General features: G+C 37.6%; 3 protein-coding genes across 5 annotated transcripts; 2 read left to right on the forward strand and 1 right to left on the reverse strand.

Moving 5' to 3' along the window:
- The first annotated feature begins 1,681 nt into the window (after positions 1 to 1,681).
- On the forward strand, positions 1,682 to 5,186 carry LOC121780744. The gene is made up of 8 exons (XM_042178371.1): positions 1,682 to 1,958; positions 2,035 to 2,243; positions 3,269 to 3,450; positions 3,527 to 3,811; positions 3,888 to 3,946; positions 4,032 to 4,068; positions 4,171 to 4,242; positions 4,328 to 5,186. The coding sequence occupies exons 1-8, from the start codon at positions 1,862 to 1,864 to the stop codon at positions 5,028 to 5,030; spliced, it is 1,644 nt and encodes a 547-aa protein (XP_042034305.1). The 5' UTR covers positions 1,682 to 1,861; the 3' UTR covers positions 5,031 to 5,186.
- Positions 5,187 to 7,910: 2,724 nt separating this feature from the next.
- On the reverse strand, positions 7,911 to 9,281 carry LOC121780896. Its single transcript, XM_042178551.1, has one exon. The coding sequence runs from the start codon at positions 9,140 to 9,142 to the stop codon at positions 8,552 to 8,554; it is 591 nt and encodes a 196-aa protein (XP_042034485.1). The 5' UTR covers positions 9,143 to 9,281; the 3' UTR covers positions 7,911 to 8,551.
- Positions 9,282 to 20,544: 11,263 nt separating this feature from the next.
- LOC121781791 lies at positions 20,545 to 23,736 on the forward strand. Of its 3 annotated transcripts, none has more exons than XM_042179477.1 (6): positions 20,545 to 20,811; positions 20,886 to 21,000; positions 21,095 to 21,209; positions 21,355 to 22,212; positions 23,022 to 23,213; positions 23,328 to 23,736. In XM_042179477.1, the coding sequence occupies exons 1-4, from the start codon at positions 20,711 to 20,713 to the stop codon at positions 22,014 to 22,016; spliced, it is 993 nt and encodes a 330-aa protein (XP_042035411.1). In that variant the 5' UTR covers positions 20,545 to 20,710; the 3' UTR covers positions 22,017 to 22,212; positions 23,022 to 23,213; positions 23,328 to 23,736. The 3 variants fall into 3 exon arrangements, with proteins under 3 accessions (XP_042035411.1, XP_042035414.1, XP_042035412.1); XM_042179480.1 differs by having other exon boundaries at positions 23,022 to 23,175; XM_042179478.1 differs by having other exon boundaries at positions 23,046 to 23,213.
- The last annotated feature ends 176 nt before the right edge of the window (positions 23,737 to 23,912 follow it).

Here is a 23,912-nt window from a genome sequence, read left to right on the forward strand (position 1 = left end):
GGTCGGCCACTTCGGGTAGATGCCGTCGGCGAGATAGTACCCCATTTTATACGGCCAGTTGTTGGCGACGAAGTTGATGGCCGGCGCTTTACCATCCAAAACTTCGGTAAAGAGGTCGGACTGTTGGAGCACGTTTACGTCGTTGTTCGAGCCAGGGACCCCGAAGTACGCGTGCCAGATCCAAAGTCGGTAGTCGGCAACGGCCTCGAGTACAACGGTTGGGTGGGTGCCTTTGTGGCCGCTCGTGTAGGAACCCCTCCAAGCCACCGGGCAATTCTTCCATTGCCAGTGCATGCAATCGACACTGCCAAGCATCCCGGGGAATCCGTGCACTTGTTCGTGCAGGTTGAGGAGGAACTGACAATCCTCCGTGGTTGGCCTCCGGAGAAATTCGTCACTGAAGGCTGCCCGGACGCCTCTGCAGAAGTTGAGCAAGCACAAGCGCCCAGTGCTGTCTCCGATGTGCAGGTATTCGTCGAATATGTCGGCCGTTTGTCCAGTCGCAAGCTGCCGGATGGCTGCAGTACATTTCTGCAGCGTCGTGTGGCTGGGACGACCGACCGCGTCGAACCCTTCTCGGAAGAACTCCTCCCTGGCCGCCAAAGTATTCGCTATGTGGAGAAATAGCGGTTTCCGCATGCGGAAACGGCGACGGAAATAGGTATCTCCCCAAATCGGGTTATCGCAGAAGTAGTCGCGTACTAACCGTGCGGCGGCTTCCTCCCGGTTCCGATTGATGTACTTCCGGGAGCGTCGTGGGGGTGGTGCGGCTTCCTCCGCCTCTCGTCGTCGATCTTCTTCGAGTGATTGTTCCATTAATTGGCGCATTTGCTCAAAAGGATCCATTTGTTTGAGTTGATTGAAGATGGAAATTGGAGTGATAGAGAGGATTTGAGAGGAATAGATGTGTGTTTGTGTTTGAAATGAGTATGGAATAGAATTATTTATAGAGTAAAAAAATTAAAAATTTTAAAAATGAAAATAAATATTTAACGGTAATATTACCGTTTGAAAAAAATTTTTTTTATTAAAAATCGATTTTTTTTAAAAAAAAATGAATTATTGCGTCATCAGTGACGACGCCCACTCGCGGGCCAGCGAGTGGGCGTCACGCACGCATGGGGACGTGCCACGTGTCCCTGGCGCGTGGCGAGACAGCTCGTCTCGTGTCTCTCCGAGACGAGCTACGCGACGAGACGGTCGCGAGCTGGAGACGAGATGGGCGCTGCAATGCGTCTCGCGGGGGTCTCGTCTCTCCGAGACGAGACGCGAGCCCGGCGCGAGACGCGTTGTGGATGGTCTTATAAGTGAGATAATATCGCATTAATTATAATTTTCCGTAATTATTCTAATTCATCATTTGTGGACAAAAATATTCATCGATGCCACCTGTTTCCATTCAGAATTCTCCTTTTCCCATTCCTTGATTCGCCTTAGTAATTTTTGAAAATTTTAAAATGTATTTTTGTAATTTTATAGTACTAACTAATGGATTTTGTCAAAAGTGAAGCCAATAGCTCATAGAGTCGTGTATTTTTCAACCAATTCATCAAAACCAGTTGATTATTAGGCAAAGTGCCGTTATTAAATGGTGAGTAATAATGTGTAAAATTCGTTGATTATTAACCAAAACCAGCAGTTGTAATAATAAAATGGTTGAAAGAAATGAATACTGTCGAATTGCCACACGTCAGTTATTGCACACTCACACAGAGGCAGTGTATAATTTTCTAAATAATCACTGTGATAATAAATTGATGAGTTCGAATATGTTCGAAGCCGCAAACTAACAATTTCCCACAAAAAGTCAATTCCATTTTGATTTGAAATTTGAAGTTGTTGAGAAAAAAAAAAGCGAAGAATGGCGGCGTGCTTGAGATCTCTGTTGCTTTACTCATGCATGACAGCAGCATTTGTTGCTTTTGCATTTGGAGAAGAAACCCTTTTCCCAACTTCAGGTTTTTGATCCTCTCATTTTGCTTTCTGCTCTTTTTTTTGTGTTAAAAAAGGAATCTTGATTTGTGTTTGTTGCAGGCGATGAGAGAGGTGGAAATGGAAGTAATGGAATGGTGGTATCTTTGGTTAGGAGAGAGAGAGGGAGATTTCTGGCTGATAATTCGAGTGATGAGCAAGTTAACACAACTCTGATTTTGGCTTCAAAGAGAACACAGAGGAAAGACCCTCTTGATGATTTCCAAAAATACAGAGGAGGCTGGAACATCAGTAATCGCCATTACTGGGCTGTAAGCTCTTTTCCTTTGTGTTGTTTGCCAATTTGGGATTGGTTTTCTTTTTTGGCAATATATTATTTCATATTGTTATTAGTTAATTCAAGAATTAGTGTCCCATGTTAAGAGATGGGGTGCAAGCTCATTTCATTGTGTTGTTGGCCAATTTTAGTTTAGTATTTTTGCTTGGAAATATATGATTTCATATTGTTATTAGTTAATTCAAGAATTAGTGTCCCATGTTAAGAGATGGGGTGCAAGCTCATTTCTTTGTGTTGTTGGCCAATTTTAGTTTAGTTTTCTTGCTTGGAAATATATGATTTCATATTGTTATTAGTTAATTCAAGAATTAGTGTCCCATGTTAAGAACTGGGGTGCAAGCTCATTTCTTTGTGTTGTTGGCCAATTTTAGTTTAGTTTTCTTGCTTGGAAATATATGATTTCATATTGTTATTAGTTAATTCAAGAATTAGTGTCCCATGTTAAGAACTGGGGTGCAAGCTCATTTCTTTGTGTTGTTGGCCAATTTTAGTTTAGTTTTCTTGCTTGGAAATATATGATTTCATATTGTTATTAGTTAATTCAAGAATTAGTGTCCCATGTTAAGAGATGGGGTGCAAGCTCATTTCTTTGTGTTGTTGGCCAATTTTAGTTTAGTTTTCTTGCTTGGAAATATATGATTTCATATTGTTATTAGTTAATTCAAGAATTAGTGTCCCATGTTAAGAACTGGGGTGCAAGCTCATTTCTTTGTGTTGTTGGCCAATTTTAGTTTAGTTTTCTTGCTTGGAAATATATGATTTCATATTGTTATTAGTTAATTCAAGAATTAGTGTCCCATGTTAAGAACTGGGGTGCAAGCTCATTTCTTTTTGTTGGTGGCCAATTTGGGTCTAGTTTTCATTCCTGAGAATATCTGGTTTCATATTGTTATGAGTTTGTTCAAGAATTTGTAATTTTGTATTATGTATAATAGTCAGTTGGTATTTTCTTGGATGAAAAGGAAGAGATTGATTTCTTACTTTGATGTTGGATTGCAGTCTGTGGCTTACACTGCCGTGCCCTTCTTTGTGGTTGGTGCAATCTGGTTTGTCATCTTTGGGCTTTGCTTGATCATCACATGCCTCTACTTCTGCTGCTGCCGGAAGGCGCAATACGGCTATTCTCGCCTTGCTTATGCCCTCTCTCTCATCCTCCTCACCTTCTTCACCATTGCTGCAATGTAAATACTTATCTCCATCTGTTGTTAGTTACACATTGTGAAGGTGAAATTAGTGTCTAATGCTACCTTTTTTTAGCATTGGATGTGTCATCTTGTACACTGGCCAAGGGAAGTATCACAGCAGCACCATCAACACCTTGGAATATGTCGTCTATCAGGCGGATACCACGTCCGAGAGTCTTAGAAATGTGTCGGGATATCTAGCTGCAGCAAAGCAAATCAATGTGGGTCAAGTGATTCTGCCCTCTAACGTCCAAGGCGACATTGATAAGATCCAAACCAAGATAAACTCTTCGGCCACAACCCTCTCGAGTAAGACCGAGGACAATTCACAGAAGATAAAGAAAGCTATTCAATCAGTGTATGTTAGTTAGTATACTACTTTTAATTTTGAATAGCAATAGCTAGAGAGTGAATGCTTTGTTGTTTTCTTGCAGGAGATTGGCTCTCATCATACTCTCTGCCGTTATGCTTCTTCTAACGTTTCTTGGATTTGGTACATTCATGAACTTGTTGCACAAAGTATAGCATTCGCGTACTTTTCACCTTGTCGTCTCTCATCTTGGATTTTTTCGTTTCAGTGTTTTCAATCTTCGGCATGCAAGTTCTTGTTTACCTGTGAGTCTGACTATAGCCAATTTCTTCGAACCTCTTTGTTCTTGCTTGCTTCCCTCGTGGTGCAACTCATTATACGCTTAATGTCTCCATTTTTCGTTGCAGATTGGTGATCACGGGATGGATTCTTGTTACCGGGACATTTTTACTATGTGGGATCTTTCTTCTTCTACACAAGTATGTATAACTATCCGATTCTTCCATCCTCAACGAGCCGCCTAATTCGCACTACATCATCGATCTTCTTGGTTTCTGATTTCAGTGTCACTGGTGACACCTGCGTAGCAATGAACCAGTGGGTCCAGAACCCGACTGCTCATACAGCTCTCGACGACATCCTGCCTTGCGTGGACAACGCGACCGCCCAAGAGACCTTGACCAAGAGCAAGGAAGTAACATCACAGCTGGTCACTTTGATGAACACGGTCATCACCAACGTCTCCAACGCCAACAACATCCCCAACTTCCTCCCGTTCTACTTCAACCAATCAGGCCCCCTCGTGCCAAACGTGTGCAATCCGTTCAATCCCGACCTGAGCAGTCGAGCTTGTGCACCCGGTGAGACGGACCTCAACAATGCCCCACAGGTGTTGGGCGGCTACGTCTGCCAAACGTCACCAAACGGGATATGCACAACAACAGGCCGACTGACGCCAGCCATTTACAACCAGATGGCTGCTGGTGTGAATGTGAGCTATGGCTTGTATAAGTACGGTCCGGTCCTGGTTAATGTTCAAGACTGTACTTTTGTGAGAGATACGTTCTCGGCTATAGTGAACGATCACTGCCCCGGGCTGCGCAAGTACAGCCAGTGGATCTATGTGGGGCTTGTGATGGTCGCCCTCGCGGTGATGCTGTCGCTGCTCTTTTGGGTCATATACGGGAGGGAGAGGCGCCACCGTGCGTATACCAAGGCGCACACGCCTCGGGGTGCACCGGATTTCGGTGAAGAGAAGCATGCTTAGATTTTGAGATTGGTGCTTCATTTGTAGCATAACTGGTTATGTTTGCATTGTTGTTGTACAATGTAGATAGTTAGGTGTGTGACTGGTGAGACGTATATATATACTTTTATTATTATCATGGAATTTTTTTTACTGTATTTGATTTTGGAATTGCAATTCATGATTTTAGAGTCACTAAACTGGGAGCTTCATTGGCATTAGTATGGGCCGATAATCTGAGATGGGCCCAAAGGAAATGTCAAACATAGGCCCATCATTCGTGGCCACTGCCCATTTGTTTTAGGGTTACTTTCCAAATAGTACTAAGATCTAAATTTTACAATTTTAATAAAAATGGTCAAATGTTACATAGTGTCAATTTTAGACTATTATACCCGTGTCCAATTATATCTCAAATCTTATTTTTTATTGTAGAAAATTTTTCCAATCATATCGCAAATGTAAACGCATTTTGTATTTTCCTATGGAACAATACGAAATATGAATGTGTATTATAGCTACTGCAAAAATTTATGACATATAATAAAAATAGTGCAAAATTTGAATCTAGTATAAATTATTGGAGTAAAATTACTTTTTAATGTGACATATACTCAAAAATCAAAATTGGTTTTAAATTTGGTATAAATAATTGGAGATATCGATATAGTTTTAAATATAAAAATAGAAAATATTGAGAAATATAGTGGTTAGATTCTTTTCATCACTATGTGAAATTGCCGTTTGAAATACGCGTAGCTAATCGAATCAAATATAGGACTAAAAAAAGGCAAACACAACCCACCCATTCTGTAACACCTCCACAATTGTTCTTGCATCATTTTCTCCAACATATTTTCATTTTATAATACTCCACTATCTATTATGCAGAGTGACCTGGACATTACTTCTCCTAGTTTAACAACTACTAAAAACTACAATTAAAAAATTACAATGAATAAAATAATAAACAATTGGCTGATTTTTTTTTATTGTGCATCTTAATTCGAGCAAATTGGCACCGAAAATAGGGAGTACAACAAAATTAAAATTTGTTTTTAAAAAAAGACGGGTTGATTTTGGCGTAGAGAAGGCGGCACGCTTCATGATCGTCCAATTATGCCTTGAATTAACTTGAATTTTTCAATCATTTCAATTTCAATTTACACGTTTGACTTTTATCCGGATTTTTGTTTGATGTTAATAAACATATTATTTGGATAACCGAATATTTTAGACCAAACAAGCTTTGTGCATCCCTATCGGTTGTAGAAATAAAACCGAGTCCATAACAATTTGAATTATTTTTTACCTGAAATTTCAATTTTGGAAATTGATTTTTTTTTTCTCCATAGCACATAGTAGAGATAAGGTGTAGTATATATTTCTATTACCAACACCTATCCTTAAGACCTCTAAATTGTGTCCATGTGTGAATAAAAAAATAAGTATGTTGGTTTTATTTGCTCAGCTGCATGGAGTTGCTGCATAGGACCAAATCAGTTAATTTATTTGCTCAACTGTTTTTCAGCTCACATGTAAGTGAGGAATTTCAACCAGAAAAGGGGAGTTAATGAGCTACAGAATTTGTGTGACTCAATCTTGTGATCAGATTGTGAGAGTTTATAGTGTTCTCCATTCTTGTTCCAAATTTGTACCCAAATCTTTGGTGTGTTATGTTAGTAAACAGTTTTCCTGTGGACGTAGGCATTTCCGAACCACGTACGTAACGATCTTGTGTCTTTGTGTTCTTATTTGTTTCGATCTTTTCTTTGTCATCACAAAAACTCAACAAAATATGTATATGTGCTAGTATTTATATTCATAAATCTTTACTAGTGATTAGGGTTGCTACTTGCCGTAGGGATGTCCTGCATTCAACAATAATCGGTTGCAGCACGAAGAGAATGAAACTATAATCGGCCGAACATGTAATTTTCATGGTGATTAAGGTTGCTAGCTAGGTAGGAATATCATTATTTTAAGAATTAACGGTTTCAATTTTAAAGGGGAGCGAAACTATAATTGGACTGGCAAAAGAATTCGTAACTCCAGTATTAATCATTTGGAAGATTAATCAACATCACTTCATGACTTTTCCAATTTTTTTTTAGATTTTTAGATATTTTTGTTTTTGGATAAAAATACATAATTAACTGACAATTATAGTTTCAAACAATTTAAAACTAAAAGCAAAGCTAAAATTGTATACCAATTAGCCAACGGGTTGTTGCACAGTTGATTGTGCGAAGCTGTGGTGACCTTGAGGTCCGAGTTCAAACCCCGCCACCCACTAGAAGACTTTCGCCTTTAATACGCGAGACCAGACCAATTGAATATGAGGATTCGGACACCACCTGTTGTCACACCCAAAAAAATGTATACCAATTATGAGTAGGAGTGATCATTTGGTTCGGTTTTTGTTCGTTTTTTCCCAATCGAATCAAAATAATAAAATTTTGTGAAAATTTGAATTAAATTGAACCAAGTTATCCAAAAAGTCGAACTCAAATTAACCAATTTTTAAATTTTAATTTTAATTTGGATCAAATATGATTTCAGGTTCCCCTAACTCCAATCATTTTAGAAAACTGTGATTCAATCAAAACCACTGGGAATTCCACTATAATCATATGATTTCAGGATTATCTTAGTGGCCCACAACCACGCATTATTCAACCTCCACCATTTGCCTATCACCTCCGAATTCGAACATCGTATTGTTTTTTCTTTTTTCCTTCTTTTTCTTTATCTTATAAATTTCGATAAAAAAAAATTAAATTTATCAACCTCTGATAATATCTTCAACATTTTTTTAATCCTTTTTTATCTTAACTTGTTCATGTCACCATTCCGCCACTATTCCTTTAAAAATTTACCAATTACTTGTGCAGTCTTTCGTGAAGGGAGAAAGGTGAAGTAATTTCCGTAAAATTTACAGAAATTTATCTTTAGTCCATCTTCCAAGCTAAGGTAAAACCAGATCAGAAGTCCATAGCCGCGGCCTTCGACTTCATGCTTGACGATCCTTGCAGGCAACGCTTCAACAGATCTCAACACAAATAATCAAAGATCAAAATTACGAGTTACAATACAAATAATTACAAATTGAAGCGAACGACGAAAATTACCTCAATACGAATCAACGCACGGAACGGAGGAACGGATTGAACGGAAACGACACCGTAACGGAATACGCAGCAATGAGAATGGAATGATCTCAATAATCTCAACCAGCCGCAAACACAACACGCATACACTACTTGTTCCTTCAATTTTAGATTCAAATTATAGTTTCTTCCCCTCATTGCTCTTTGGTGTCTGGGCAAATTCGTTTCATTCAATTAATTAGATCGAGAATGCTCTATTTTTTTCAAATCGAATATGTCTTCATTTTGGAAAGCATATGTACAACCAACACAAACATCAGCTTCCCTGTTTCCGAAAATTGTTCAGGTGTCGCCGCCGCGGATCGGGACGCTTTCGCCAACCGATTGGTGATTTCGAATGTAACCAAACCTGCAGACTCCGGCTTCGCTGAGTCAGAGGTCGTCGGCGTTGGACATGACCGAGAGACGGCTCTGCCGCGGCCGGAAGTCGGCTCGGCGACGCTGCTGGTGCGACGACGGACGAATCAAAGCCGCTAGAGCTCGCTTCACCAGATCTCCTTCCACGGTGCCGATCCTCACCAGAGAATTCGTCATCGCAGATCTCCTCATGTTCAACCGATTCGGAGAGTATGAGATCGGTTGATTCCCGCCGCTGTTTTTGTGCAAAGCACATCGAAACGAACCTGGATGATTCGTCGGGGAGCATAGGCACGTCCGCTTCTGAATATTCCCGCCGCTCCTCTGCACGACCTGATTGCGCGGCGCCGCGGCGATCGAGCGGCGCGGAGATATAGATCTGTCGATTTCGAAGCGAACGGAGCGCGACGGAGGCGGAGAGAACAGGCCGTGGAGGTTGACGCGCGTCGGAGAGGCCGCACGGCGCTGGTTGAGGAAACCGGCTGCAGGAGATGAGGAATAGTAGCTGGTAGACGAAGCGAACGACGAGGAGGAGGAATTACGAATAGCGTCGGCGCGGTGGCCAGGCAAAACCGCCCCGCTCGACCTTCTAGAAGACGTAGCCATCGCTGGTGTTGTTCCTTTTACCCTGTTTCCTTCCTGAAGAAAGGTATTGTTTCTAGAGAGAGAGTGAAGAGGAAAGAGGGAATATTTAGGTAGTAATTTTCTAAAGCGCCCTGTGGCTCTTCAGTTTGGCAAACCCATCTGGTGTGAAAGGGGTGATTTATAGATTGGGAAGGCGATGGCACGTCTGGTAAATTCGAGGCAAAGAGAGGGGTAGTGGGGGAAAAGCAGGGAAAAGTTAGGTCAGGAGGTAGGGGGTGCAGCAATGAGTAAAAAATGTTGTTTTGGGGGAATCTCATACAACGGCTGCAAACTGCTTTAAATTTGTTAAACCACTCAAGTCGAGGTACAGTAGTTTCGAGAAATGAATTTCTACTACAGAATACTTCCTTTCTTTTCAAGAAGGATGACTTCTTAAAACATTTTGGAGAAAAATGTGGGTAGCAAAGGAAATTTTTTTACAATCCCAGCTAAATTTGAGTCAAAAATTTTACATGTGCAAATTAAAAAATTGCTAAAAAACTTATTGTTAGTATAGCAATTAATAGGGAAAGTTATAAAAATAATACATTAATATATTTACCATAATTATATTGTAGGAGAGTATCTATAATGAAAATGACTAAATTTATTGAATGTACCAAATTTACGAGAGATTTTAAGAGATATAAGGAATATATACAGTACTGTTATTTTAATAAAAAGATGATAGAATTTCATATAAATGAAAATTAACATCGTTTAGCTTATTTATAAATGAAAATTATAGACAAATGTTCGCTTAGTCTATAATGTGAAATTAACCATTATATTAATATCATTACATACAAATGTATTACTATAGTCTTCAAGATATAACTTTTGGCGATACATAATAATTACTTGCGTCGCAAAACAACTGCTATAGATATTTTTTCCAATAAATTTAAAATTGGTAGAATTATTAACAGTTTTAAATAATGCATCCACAGCTGATGCTCTTGCGGAAGGGCGAGAGCCATGCGTCAGGAAAATTATCTAAAAACGGGAAAATTACTGATTTATTCAACATTTCTCTCATATTTTGGGTAGTAGTAATAATTTCAAATTGCATAGCACACGATCTGTTTAATTTCTATATACGAGAGAAGCATTAATTCTATCAAGTAATTATAAGCTCAACTCTAAAATATAGTCGGAATTTATAATTTTGTTATTATTAGAAAAGTCTCCCATTCATTGTATATTACTTACTCCTATAATATTGATAGCAATTTATTATGTTGGTTGGGAGGAGTTGAGAAGTTTGGACATCCTCCAACCTTTGGGTGGAATATAAGGCCAACTATATACTATTATGTATTGCAAAATTGTCCCCTAAACCAACTATTATTGTATAGTCGCAATTTCTTATTAAAATAATTATAAACAATATTGTGATGAGATTGTATTTTTTTGGAGGACATTTGGACTAATCCAAATTGACATGTTCAAATTTCAATACATATTTTGAAATAATCTAACATGCATCCACAGATGTGCAATTTGAACTTGGTTCATTCAATGTTTGATTAGTTACAGTAAGAGTTCAGAGTTAAGAGTAACAAAATAATGATATTCAATTTTTTTTGCTTGTGTACATAGAAATGAATTACTTATTGCAAATTGACTCCAACATTATCCACAATGTGAGGAGGTTGATGTTATCTAAAATGGGTGGTTTGGATAACACCTAAAACATCATGTATGGCCTACCATGTAACACTTTATAATATTACTAATATTTTTATTCTATTTAAAATTGTTCGTAGCCTTAAATGTTCTTTAGAGCATTAGAGAAACTATTTGAATTTCTAATTGTATAAGTAAATGACATGCGTGTACATCACATTAATTGGTATGAGAAGTTGTAAAAAAATCAAATGCATTGGTATTATGTATGCAGCAATAAAATCCAATGGTGGTTTGCAATATGATCTATATTAAAATACAAATTATATTCAACACCGAAAAATCAATAAAATTGCAATTAATATATACGAGCTACTTTATTACAATAGTGTGAAGTTTTTTAGAAGTGGTTTAAAAAACTAAAACTATAAGACAATATTATACATTTATGTAATTTGGGTGTACATCAGTGACCCTCATAATAGTATCAGAGCCTTGATTCGGGTTGGACCTATATGGCTCGAGGCTGGATTGGTTGCTTTGCACATTCCCATTGTTTCTACATGTGCTCGATCTAGACTTATGATCTGTACATATGTGCCTGTGTGATCTTGGTCTTGGTTTGATGGGAGATTTGTTGAGGTGCAAACCACATTACATGTCGGGGATTAAGTAAAATTGTAAACAATATATAACAGTTACCTAAACTCCATTAGTATGAGACCTCTTGGTTTGTTAAGAGGTTTGTTGAGGTGCAAACCAAAATAAATAAAATTGTAACTAATATATATGGGCTACCCCAACTCTATGTACGAGAGCTCTTAGTTTGTTAGGAGGTTTGTATGGGTCCAAACCACATTACATCTAGGAGAATAAGTAAAGTTGTAACTAATATATAAGCTCCATTAGTATGAGGTAGTTGGGAAGTGTCCCAAAAACATAAACTGTGATGACTTTGCTTGAAATAAATAATATTATACTAATGTGGATGGTGGAGTTTGTGTGTATATCGATGAACCCTTACATCCTAAATGATCATATTCACATCCTTAAGAATTGCATTTGAGTGAAAATAAGAAATATTTTGATATATGTGTGATGTCGTGTGGAATTGAAATACTCCTATATAATTAGATCAGTTATTTCAGCTCCGTTTGAGTATTTGATTATAATTAGCTTCCAGTAACTTTCATTAAAACCTTGAATGGCTGAAATGTGATTTTGTTGAGAGAGAATAAATGGGTAACTAAGTAATAAAATCTTGGTGAAATGTAAGTTAGTGGTAATTCAACAATTGCCACTATAGTTGTTGGATTCTTTCCAGTTATCGAATCCCACATCAAATTCAAGGATAATATAGTATTTGTCGACAAATTAGGGCTTACCACCCAACGTTAACACTCACGCACACGCACTAGTTTCTATACATTCATTTTCATTCACAAAATAATATACTATCTTGAAATCGACAAGAGATAAATCAGACTCAAATTTATCTGTTTTCCACTTTTTAGTGAAAAATAGGTCAATGTGTATAGGTGGATGTATTTAATTTGAAATTTATCTGTTTCATTTTTTAGTGAGAAATATGTCAATTTGTATAGTTGGATGTATTTAGTTTGAATTTTATTCTTATTTATATATCTACTTTAATTATGACACAAAGGGACGTGACGTGACTAGTAATTCTGTATCGATATATAGTGAGAAAGGTGTTATAATATAAATGCAGTGATTTATAATTACGTCTTACTAGAATAAGGGCAAACCGTAATTGAAACACTCGAATTACAACAAGGATTGCAATTTATTCGGATTCGTTTATTTATAAGTAGTAGTTTAAATGAAAATTCATGTTCAAAAGAAACTTAATCATTTAATCATTAATATTTATCGTCAATAGATTTTTTTGCTAGATGAATGCATAATTGGATATTTGGATCCGAATATCATAAATGATAGTAGTATATAATTTATTTAATTTCATTTTCAATGTAAATTACTAATTTTATTGTCAAAGCCAAATAAGAGTACAATAATTTGTGACCTCTAACTTTTAGTAATCTTAATTTTCATAATAAAAATGATTTTTTACTAATTTTCATATGTTAAAATCCATATAGTACTCAATCCACAACTAAGATCAATCCTACATCATTAGATCTTAAAATGAATGAATGAGATTAAAGCTCACGTATTTCAATAAATAGTAGATAAAATATCAATAAAATGGTAAAATAGTCAATCTTTTATAACATAATAATTTTCACGATTTTTTATATCAACATAGTATATTACTAATATCAATACAGTGACATGAGAATCTCAATACAAGATTTAGAAAATACCGACACAGTTTTATTGATATTGTACATGCATTGTATTATGATTATTAAATGCATTTATTGATATAAAATCTGCTTATCAACATATACAAAAATTGAAATAAAAATTATATAATTTCACCATCCGATCATAGTCGGAACATATGCAATGAGATCTCGTTAGAATCCTTATGAAATTACCTTTAATTTGATACTCACTCCGTCCCCAAAGAATATGCACTTTGAGTTCGGCACGGATTTTAATACAAAATTGGTAAAATAAAAGAGAGGTAGAGAGAAAAAGTAAATATAGTATTGTTAGTGGAGAATGGGTACCATCTTATTAGAGAGAAGATAGTTTCTAAAATTAGATAGTGCATATTCTTGTGGAACGGACTAAAAACGAAAGAGTGTATATTCTTGTGGGACGGAGGAAGTATATTTTTTTATAAAAAATAATATAAATCGAGATAGTTAAGTAAATTTAATATTTTAAGATGATTTTGCAGAGAGAATAAAATGATTAATTTTAACTAGTACCATATATAAGAATTGATATTAATGCACTTTAAGTTTATTTAATAATTTTTAATTTAAAATATAATGCACGTGGCATCATTTCAACCATTAATAATAATCTTACTAATTACTTAACAATGGATAATAATACTGATCCTACTAATTAGTTAACAATAGATAATAATCTTGTATACATTTAACATTTTTACCTACTAATTAATGAATTATAAATCATACTTACTACTACAATAAATGGGATTCAATCTTACTTCTCTCTCTTAAAAGTATTGTTAGGTGTTCCTCTCTCATTCTCTTTTTTTTTCTAAGAAAATCAATAAAATCTCATATGAATGATATTCTATCCTCTTCCGGGTTTTTTCTAAAAAGCAATCAATTCACTTTTTTTTTCTTTTATAAGAAAAGCAATAATAATACACTAAATCCAATTCGATCCTCTTTCATCCTTTTCTTTAAAAGAAAATTGATAATGATATCTCATACAAATGACATTTTATCCTCCCTCGCCAATTTTTTAAAAGAAAATCAATGATAACTTCCATTTATAATGCGACAATGTTGAAAATCGGATTGACGGTTCGGTTGCAAACCAGTGTAACTTGTGTTCTAAAAATATGATACTTGGTATACTATTTTGAATTGGTAAAACTAGTCAATTTCGCAGGAAAAGCAGCCGATTGGGCTGAATTTTTAATTCATGGAGTAAAAAAAAAATTAATTAAAGTCTGGAAATGGTATATCCAGGGCCAGTGCCTTTTTTTTAAATCTAATTATTCAAATATACTACTCTATATAATATAGAATACCAATATTTAATTTCTTCAAGTCTATCATGATTTTGCGGCTGAAACAAATACTATACATTTTCTTCTTTTTTTATGTTTGAAATTTTTGAATATCTAACATCAATGAATTCGAACTTATCAATTTAACTGAAAGCATACTTGAATCTAATTCTTGTTGAATAAATATGGACCCGGATCAACATTTATTTATTTTAAACTGTCTGCTCTTCTACAAGAGCACAACACCCACATCCATGTTATTACACTATTTAAGGATCATACAATTTTATTATTCAATTTAAATACTCCAATTACTGAAAACATTTTCACAATATTAAAATGCATTAAAAATACCCAAAACACTAATACAAATTACTAAAAAAATAAAAATTACTACATAAGTAAAATCCTAAAAATTAAAAATTAGTACATAATTAAATTTAAAAAATGGATAGAGAGTGTTTGAGTGAGAGAGGAAGATGTAGGTGAGCTGTATGAAAAAATATGAGAGAAGTATGAGTGAGAGATAATTTGATATAAAAAATGAATGATGAATGTGTGTATTTATAGATGATTTTGGGATTAATTTTTTTTAAATGAAAAAAGTTAGAAAAAACGGCTATATTTTTAGGAATTTGAAAATATTTTTTTTAAAAAAAATTTTAGATTATTTTCGATTTAAAAAAATAGAAATTGCCAACGGCATTGCCGTTGGCCAATGGAACGCTACCACGTCACCCTGCTCCTCGGCAAAAGCACGTCCGTGCCGTCGGCAAGAGCACAGCTGCGAACATGGCTCTTGCCATGCCGACGGTACGGCGGCTGCTTTTGCGGAAGAGCACCGCTGCGGATGCTCTTAAAACAAGTTCAGATAAAACTACGGCTGGGTCACATGGTTTAATTAATGCAAGATCTAAATGTTTTATCATCAATAAAGTTTTTAATAACAACAATTAGTAATAATTTATAAATAGTGCAATTTGAGTTATGTAATATCGATTCACACGAAGTACATATAATTTAACGATTTTGTAAGTATAAATTAATTATACTATTTATTGTATAATTAACTATTTTTTTAAAGTTACTTGACAATAATTTGACAAAGTTTTATAATTTTTATGGCAATTTGTCCTAAAAATAAAAAAGAATTATATATATATATATAGTATATATGTGTGAGTGAGTTGGTCAAGTGATAGCGAGGTATGCATGAAGTCAAAGGATTCAGATTCTGAGTGTTTCATGGGGTGATCTATATACTTTACATATTTATTCAATTTTGTAGTCATCCACAGCTCTACACGATATATGTACACTATTAGTCTATTAATATAAGACGTTAATTTTTAAATTATCATGTATTCATATTAATTTCTAAAGAATGATCTTATTCATGCTATAATATCAACCAAATATTTAAATAAATTACTAAAATTGCTTTCATTATAGTTGGCCTTTTGCTTTCCAACTAAATGTTGATATCACGCTTTATCAAATTCCACGACACCACCACCCTCTGCAGATACTTTATTTTATAGTACTAGTTGAAAATCATTACTATGGGCTTGTTTCAATAATTAGTTTGGCGGACTATAAAATACAGTATTCAAGATTATAATGAATATCAGATAAGATCAAGGATTTTACTATCGTTCTACTAAGGGAATTAAATATTTGGATATAGTTTGGTGGACTATATAATACAGTATTATATATTTTTAATGATTATCAGATAAGATCAGGAATTTTATCATCGTTTCACTAAGTGAATTACATATTTGGATACGATATACTTAAATAACAACTAATTTTGAAATTAAAATGCACTTTTAACCTCTTACTATTATTTGACACATAAAATACAAAATTATAAATATTATAATGCAATATATATTAGTGGCCGTTATTGATAAATTTTTGCAGATTGTATTATAAACAGTTTATATTTACATTGTAAATATAGACGGTTTATTTGGCATTATAAATATAAACAAATTGCATTATAAAGAGTTTATTTTTATAGTATAGACATAATTTGCATTTTAAATTTAAACAGATTGTGTTATAGACCGTTTTAAAAAGTAAAAATGAATCGTCATAATTGAAGTGAACCCATTCTCAGCCTCACATATTTAATTAACAAGAGTATAAATCAAAATAATATGTACTCTATTTGTTATAGTGGGCTTCACGAGGCCCAATCCCACAAATTCTAAGAAGCCCAAGTTTGTATCTCGAAGACTCGAACCAAACCTTAGTTCATAAGGTCTTGAATCCCTTTTAATTAAAGTAGTATTCCACTAAATGAAAAAAAATTTAATTTAGGATAATTTGAGAGTTGGGCTAGAAACAGAATGATGGAATTTGTCTTGTGGGAAAGGATAAGGGTTTAGGTTTTTTTCCCTCACAAATTCCAATTTTTACAAAATAAGAGTCGAAAATTCAGGTTTTAAGCTTTTTAAAAATTTTACAAGAGGGAAATATATTTGCCATAATCTTGATAGATATTCGGTCAAGGGCAAAAAAGTAATACTCCCTCCGTCCCATAAAATATAAGCACTTTTCATTTCCGCCCGTCCCACAAAAATATGTGCATAAGTGCATTTCATTTTTGTAAAGTTATATCAATTGAATAATGTAGGTCACATTATCCAAAAACTCAACTTTAACTATCATTCTCTTCATCTCTCTTATTTTATCATACAATTCTCCCCATCTCTCTTACTTTACCAATTTTATCTTAATTCATGTGTCATACCCATTACTCATATTTTTATGGGGCGGAAGGAGTAAAAAAAACATTTTAAAAGAATAAATCTATTATTATATCTGCAATAAACATATATTTTTATCAAAATTAGAGTTATGAGCAATCATAATATGGCCAAATGCATCAATTAGTGTTTTTTAATTTCAAGACAAGGTATTGGAATTCTAATATTATATGATAGGTTAATGATTATTATAACAAAAATAAGGCTACAAGTTGATTTTGTGATGGAGTGATATTGCGACTGATTTAATTTTAAAATTGATAACAGAAAAAGGGACTAATCAGCTGCAAAACAAACAACTAAGATTAGAATACACCACAAATACACTTAAGCTGGATATATCTAGTCACTTCTTCATCACGTAGAATTTGCCTTTTAACATGGAAAGTGAGAAAAGAGAAACTAAGAGCATCCACAGTGGAGGCCGATCGTCGGCGCCCACCGGTCACTATTGCAGAGGGAGGGCCGATTCCCCCTCCCCATCGCCTCTGCCCCATGATCGATACATCGGCTGGGCCGATCTTCTCCTTTTTAATTTTTTTATTTTATTCATTTTTAATCCGTATATATACCTATTCCCTACCAATTATTCACATTTATCCCACTTCATTTTTATCTTATTCTACATTTTACTTCTCTTTAGTCACAATGTTTACAATATTTTTATCAATGTTTTAGTTTGTTTTTTTTAATAATTTTTTTTAATGTAGAATGTTTTCTTTTTAATGAACTTGTTTTTTTATTGAGTTGTCTTTATTTCTTGTTATTTTATCATTTTATTTAACACTAACAATTAAAAGTGAAAATATAAAATAGTGATGACGTGGAAATGAGATATGATCTGAGATAGATTCTTGGATGAGCTCTTATTGCAGGGAGATAGATTCTGGGATGAACAATAAAAAATGAAGATAGGCTCTGAGATGGGCTCCGGAGATAGGCCACACGGTGGATGCTCTATCATGGTGCCCTAGGAATTCTTAATAACATTTGGAAGACAAAAACTTCAACACACCAACAACTCTATTGTCAATACTAAGAGCATCCACAATAGCGCCTAGCGCACCGCTTAGCCGAGCGCCGGCGCTAGGCGGTGTGCTAGGCGATCTATTGCAACCGCCTAGCGGTTTCCGGATTAAAAAACCGCCTAGCGCTCGGCGGTTCCGTGGCGCTAGGCGGTGCGCTGGGCGATTCGCTCGGCGCTATTGCAGCGTCCGGATCGCCTAGCGCACCGCCCAGCGCGATATTTTTTTTTCCGAAACACTATATACACGCGCCTTGCACGTCATTTTCATTCCCACCACTTGTTTTAACGAGTACTCTCTCTATCTAAATTTTTGTACAAGATCAACAACGGTAAATGGATCTCAACAACGAGCCTACTTCAGGGAGTAGCGGGTCTCAAGCTCAAACTCCCCCGGTCCCCGTGGGAAGTGGATGGAGTCAGATGCCACCATACTACAACATGTACCAGTGGCAGCAGATGATGTCCGGGATGCCAACCGGGGGGAGTCCGCCTGAAGGGTTTCAGGCGATGTCGGGATGGGCACCCAGTGCCCAGATGATGTCGGGGTGGGCACCCGGGATGCAGATGATGCCCGGGGGGTACCGGCGACGGGGGGATCCCCGGCAACACAGGGGACGTCGGGGGACGTCTATCGCCCCAATTTCGATTTTTCGACTGGTTCGTCGCACACATCGACCCCAACGGAGGCGCAGCCGTTGCCCCAATTTGACACTTTCTCTTTCGATGAATTGGGGTTAGATCTTCTCGGTGTTCCGGATGCTCCCGTTCAAACGGGGGGCGCAGGGCGGGGTCGTGGCGCCCCAAAGAAGAAAAACAAGCGGAAGAGGGTCGGCGAGTCCTCGCAGCCGGGTGAGGACGACAGCTCGGTACAGAGGAGGTGGACGGACGCGGAGAACGTCGCGCTGGCCAAGGCGTGGGTGAGTGTTTGCGATGATCCTCTCGTTTCAAACAACCAGAGGATCGTCAACTTGTGGGGCAAGATAGCAGCAGCCTACCAGAGGTTTTGCCCGGAGGGGAGGTGATGCACCGGGGAGGATTGCCGAAAGGGGTGGGACTGAATCAGGGCTGCGGTCTCCCGATTTTCGGGCTTGTACACCAACGCCCTCCGCATGATGAGCAGTGGCCAAACGGAGGAAGACTGCAGGAGGATAGCAGAGAAAGTCTTCCCCCTGAAGGGGGTGTATAAGGACTTCACCTACTGGAACTGCTATCTTGTGCTGAACGACTCTGAGAAGTTCCGAGTAGGTGTCGATGCTGGCTGGCCGAAGAAGCAACGACTGAACTATACCGGTGATTTCAGCGGCAGCAGCGGTGGTTCCCACGACCTCTCCGAGACCGCCCAGGAGGTCCCGACCCCTCGTTCGTTCGCTCGTCGAACTCGCCCGGTTGGGCACAAGCGGGCTCAACGGGAGGCGAGGGGGGTCGCCGGGGGTTCCCAGGAGGTCCAGTCGGCATCCCCCTTGGCCAATCCACAGCGGATCTCAAATTCTTCGCGCGTCAACAAACGCGCGCTCAAATGGTCAAGACGATGGCCGAATGACGGGCGGCGGTGGACCCCGTGGAGAAGAGTTTGCTTCAAACATTGCTCCTGAGCATGCAGGAGGATTTGGAGGCGGCACGGAGGGAAGCCGTCGGGAGTAGAGGCGGCGGCGGCGACGGAGGCGGAGGCGATGGTGGCGACGGAGGCGGAGGCGATGGTGCCGACAACGACGGAGGAGACGACGACGGAGCAGAGGAGTGAATTATTGTACTTTTTTGTTAATTATTGTAATTTTTTAAAATTATTGTACTTTTTTTAAATTATTGTACTTTTTAAAATTTTAATAGTATTATTAATGTTTCTCGTATATGTCTCGTAAATTAAATTCCGTATATTGTGTGATTGTTAATTATTTTATTTTTATATAATTGTTATTAGTGATATGGCTGGGCTATTTATGAAGTGGCTAGGCTATTGCTGGACTATTTATGATGTGGCAGGTAGATTTTTAGTGTTGATGATGTGGCAGGAGGAGTTTGTGGCTGAGCTACGACTGGGCTATTCCTACCGTGGATGCTCTAATGAATTATGATATCTAAAACGGTTAATGTTGGTAGAGAGAGCGTGAGGCTGGGGATAGGCCGTAGGGTCACCGACAGATGATGACTCTTTGCCATCTCTTGCTCTGGGAAGTTGGCATGTGGCTCTGTGGGGGGGGGGGGGGGGGGGGGGGCGGGGGGGACACACACCACTGCCTCTTTCCTCCAAAATTAAATAAATCCCTTTTACTCTCTTTTTTAATTATTTGTTTTTCTTTGGTGGGGGTTCACTGTTTGAACCCTGTGTTTTTCCTCTCATCTTATAGAGCCATTTTCCTGTCTTTCTTTCCCAAATCAAGAAAACTAATCAAGCAGCAGAAAGAGGCCCTCTTTTTGTAGTAGTTGTGTTTCCTCACCATCATCAAGAACCCATCTTTCTCTCTCTTGTTAGGATGCCAAGACCAGGCCCAAGACCCTTTGAGTGTGTGAGAAGAGCTTGGCACAGTGATAGGCACCACCCCATTAGGGGTTCTCTCATTCAAGAGATTTTCAGGTACTTTCTCCCTCTCTGTGTGTTTTGGGTGTGTTTTGTTCTTGAAGGTTATACTTAGTTTGGTGTATTGTTAGGATTGTGAATGAGGTCCATTGTTCAGCTACTAGGAAGAACAGAGAATGGCAAGAGAAACTCCCCATTGTTGTGTTGAAAGCTGAAGAAATCATGTATTCTAAAGCAAACTCTGAGGTAGGTTTGTGGTTTATGCTTCTCAATTTCATCCAAGATTGTTTTTTTTATTATGCTCCCACTTCATATTTTGACCTTACCCCTCTTGGGTTAGGCTGAGTATTCTGATCTTGTAACACTTTGGGAAAGAGTAAATGAAGCTATTGATACCATAATCAGAAGAGATGAGACCTCTGAAACTGGGGATTTCTTGCACCCTTGTATTGAAGGTGCGTGCTATGCTAACACTCTCTGTATGTTAAGTTTTGAACATGTAGTTTGTAGGTTCAGCTTGTGTCTCTTGAAAAAATTTCCAAGAAAATCAAGAATTCATGCTAAAAAAGTGATTTTTTTTCTCGTCTCTGCTATGACCAGCTGCATTGCATTTGGGTTGCTTTCCTAGGAGATCATCAAGAAGCCAACGCAACGATTCACCTAGATGTTACCTTAGGCCGGAAAATGTAGAGGGTGCTTTTGTTGCTGACTCCAATTTTAGCTCTGAAATTTATGGAAATCTTGCTAAGATTAGCCCACTCATCCTCCATTGCCCACACTACTCGACGTTCGACACCAAAAGTCCATCACCTTCGTGCACCAAGGTTCACGATCGTAGAAATCCGAGTCATGTCAAGAAATTTGTCATGCTACCTAACAATTTGGTTCCAAGTGTTAACCATCATGCATCAGGAGAAGCTTCTAATTCTTCGAACCTATGGCATGTGTTTCCTTTGCACTACGGTGATCATCTTGAACCATCGAGAGCTTCATTTCCGATTCCCCAACTTATGGACAGTGATGAAATTACCCCCCAACCAAGCTCACCCACCTTAAAGCTTGATACTTTGAGCTCTCATTGTCCATCCAGCCGTGAACTTGCTTCAGAAAAGGAGCAGCAAGCTGACTGTGACTTAACATTGCGGCTAGGTTCTCTCGTAGTTCCTTGTGCTGGTATTCAGAATAGTTGGTCCCTACAGCTGGAAAATGGTGATAGGAGCACTGTAGATCGGATCAAATCCAATAGCCATCTCAACGATTGAGTGAACCAAAATCTGTCAGTTGGGCATGTTTTGATGAGAATAATATGCTGGCATTAGAGATAACTATGAGTATACGCAAAGTAGATACAGCGGGACTGGGCAGTTGCAATCAGCTCTACTCGTTGCAGGAAAGAACACATGCTCAAAGCGGATGATGATCTCCGATGCTTTTGTCATTAAAAACTGCTTTTTTCAGGTATGCTCTAGGCTATCAGTTTATGCATCAAATACGTGAATTACTTGTTCATAGTTGTCTGTAAAGAGGGATAAACTCAGATAAAGTTATAAGGCTCATCGTTCAGACATAGGCTAGCTCGAAACTCAACTATAATAGTCTAAAAACTCAACTATACTTCTTCGATTTATCTTGAATAGGCATGTTTAAAAGACAGCTACAAGAAGAGGCTAATGACATTCCATTTGTTTTATTAAGAGCTGTGTTTGGTCGAAATTAGATTAGAGTTTACGTTCTGCATTATGCTTTATTAGGTTTGGAAGGTGATAAAGTGGCTTTTGAAAGAATGGATGAGTGATTGTGAATCATGCTTTCGCCTTTTGTTTCGATCATGCTAATAGAAGTGGATATATTTTGGGCCTGTGGTCCACAAGATTTACTTGAATAATCATTGCTCTTGTTCATCTTTTTACTCGGGCGCAGAACGATGGTAGATCTTTATCCTTCTACCCAATCGATCCACTTGGGTGTTCTTAAAAGTACCGAACGATCCCCTTTTCGAGACTGGTTAATATTTTGTTGTCTATAAAGCAAGAGGGATAATCTATCTCTAATATACACCACTAAAGAAAAAGGCTGTGGAGAGCCATATAAATACAATTATTTGCTATCATTTAAAGTTTTTCACTTTGTCTAGAGCTTTTGCAGCACTGCTTGTGAGTTTGTGGGTCCATAGCATCCTCTTTGCTACCGTTTCTATCGATGTCGATTTAATAAATCATCTTCAAACTTTAAGACAGGAACCCTTTATTGCTTTCTTGATTGTGCAGTGGTACATAACATGATTTTTACAGTCAATAGGAGGAAGGAGACGATGGTGATGTGGTTAGGGAAGAGTGGGGAGATGATGTTGAGGATGATGAGGGGTAGAGAGATCAAGCAGCTATAGTTGAACTTTATCTGCAGCTGTGGATGGAGCCAAAAGTAAGCGATGGAACTTTCTTCTGCGACCTCCTTCAATGGTAGGCCGCGAGAAATCTCTTGATGAATTCTCTGCAGCATTCTTTACCACTGCATATTACATTGTTCTCATCCGTGATTTCTTCACTCTCTGCTTGTCTGTGTACCCCTCGTAGAGTCGCTCATTCAACGAGTCAAACTTCTAGGGCCCAAAGAATGCGACGAAGGACTCTTGTGAAAGATGGAAACATGGAGGATATCGGCCCGGAGGATGATCCCAAGGTTGATGTACTTGTTCGGAAGTCTGAGACATAGTTGGTGTCCTCGCACAGCTTCTGCCACTCTGACGAGTGTGCATTATGAGGTCGCCCAGCTCCGACCGGCTCGGCATGGCATCTGCGTTTGGAGTGGAGCCAGTAGGATATCACGGCCACCAGCACTGTGTAGCCACTCTTGTTGAGAATATTTCGAATGTTATTTTGTGGCCGTAACATGGATTTAACTATATAAGCCAAGAGGTTTGTCTTTCCCTCTCAAAATTAATGAGTGCAAATAATATTCTTTCGAATTTTGAAATATACTCCATATGTCTCCTATGTCTCCATAACTGGCGACAACTTCCTTTTTTCGTTCGTCCCTAGACCCTTACTTTTTTAATGACCACACATTCCATTGACTCATTTCACTCATATTTTTATTATGAAATTAATATGTAAAAAATGGTGACTCATTTCACTCATATTTTTATTATGAAATTAATA

This window comes from Salvia splendens, chromosome 20 (assembly GCF_004379255.2).
Source record: "Salvia splendens isolate huo1 chromosome 20, SspV2, whole genome shotgun sequence".
Taxonomy (NCBI): Eukaryota; Viridiplantae; Streptophyta; class Magnoliopsida; order Lamiales; family Lamiaceae; genus Salvia; species Salvia splendens.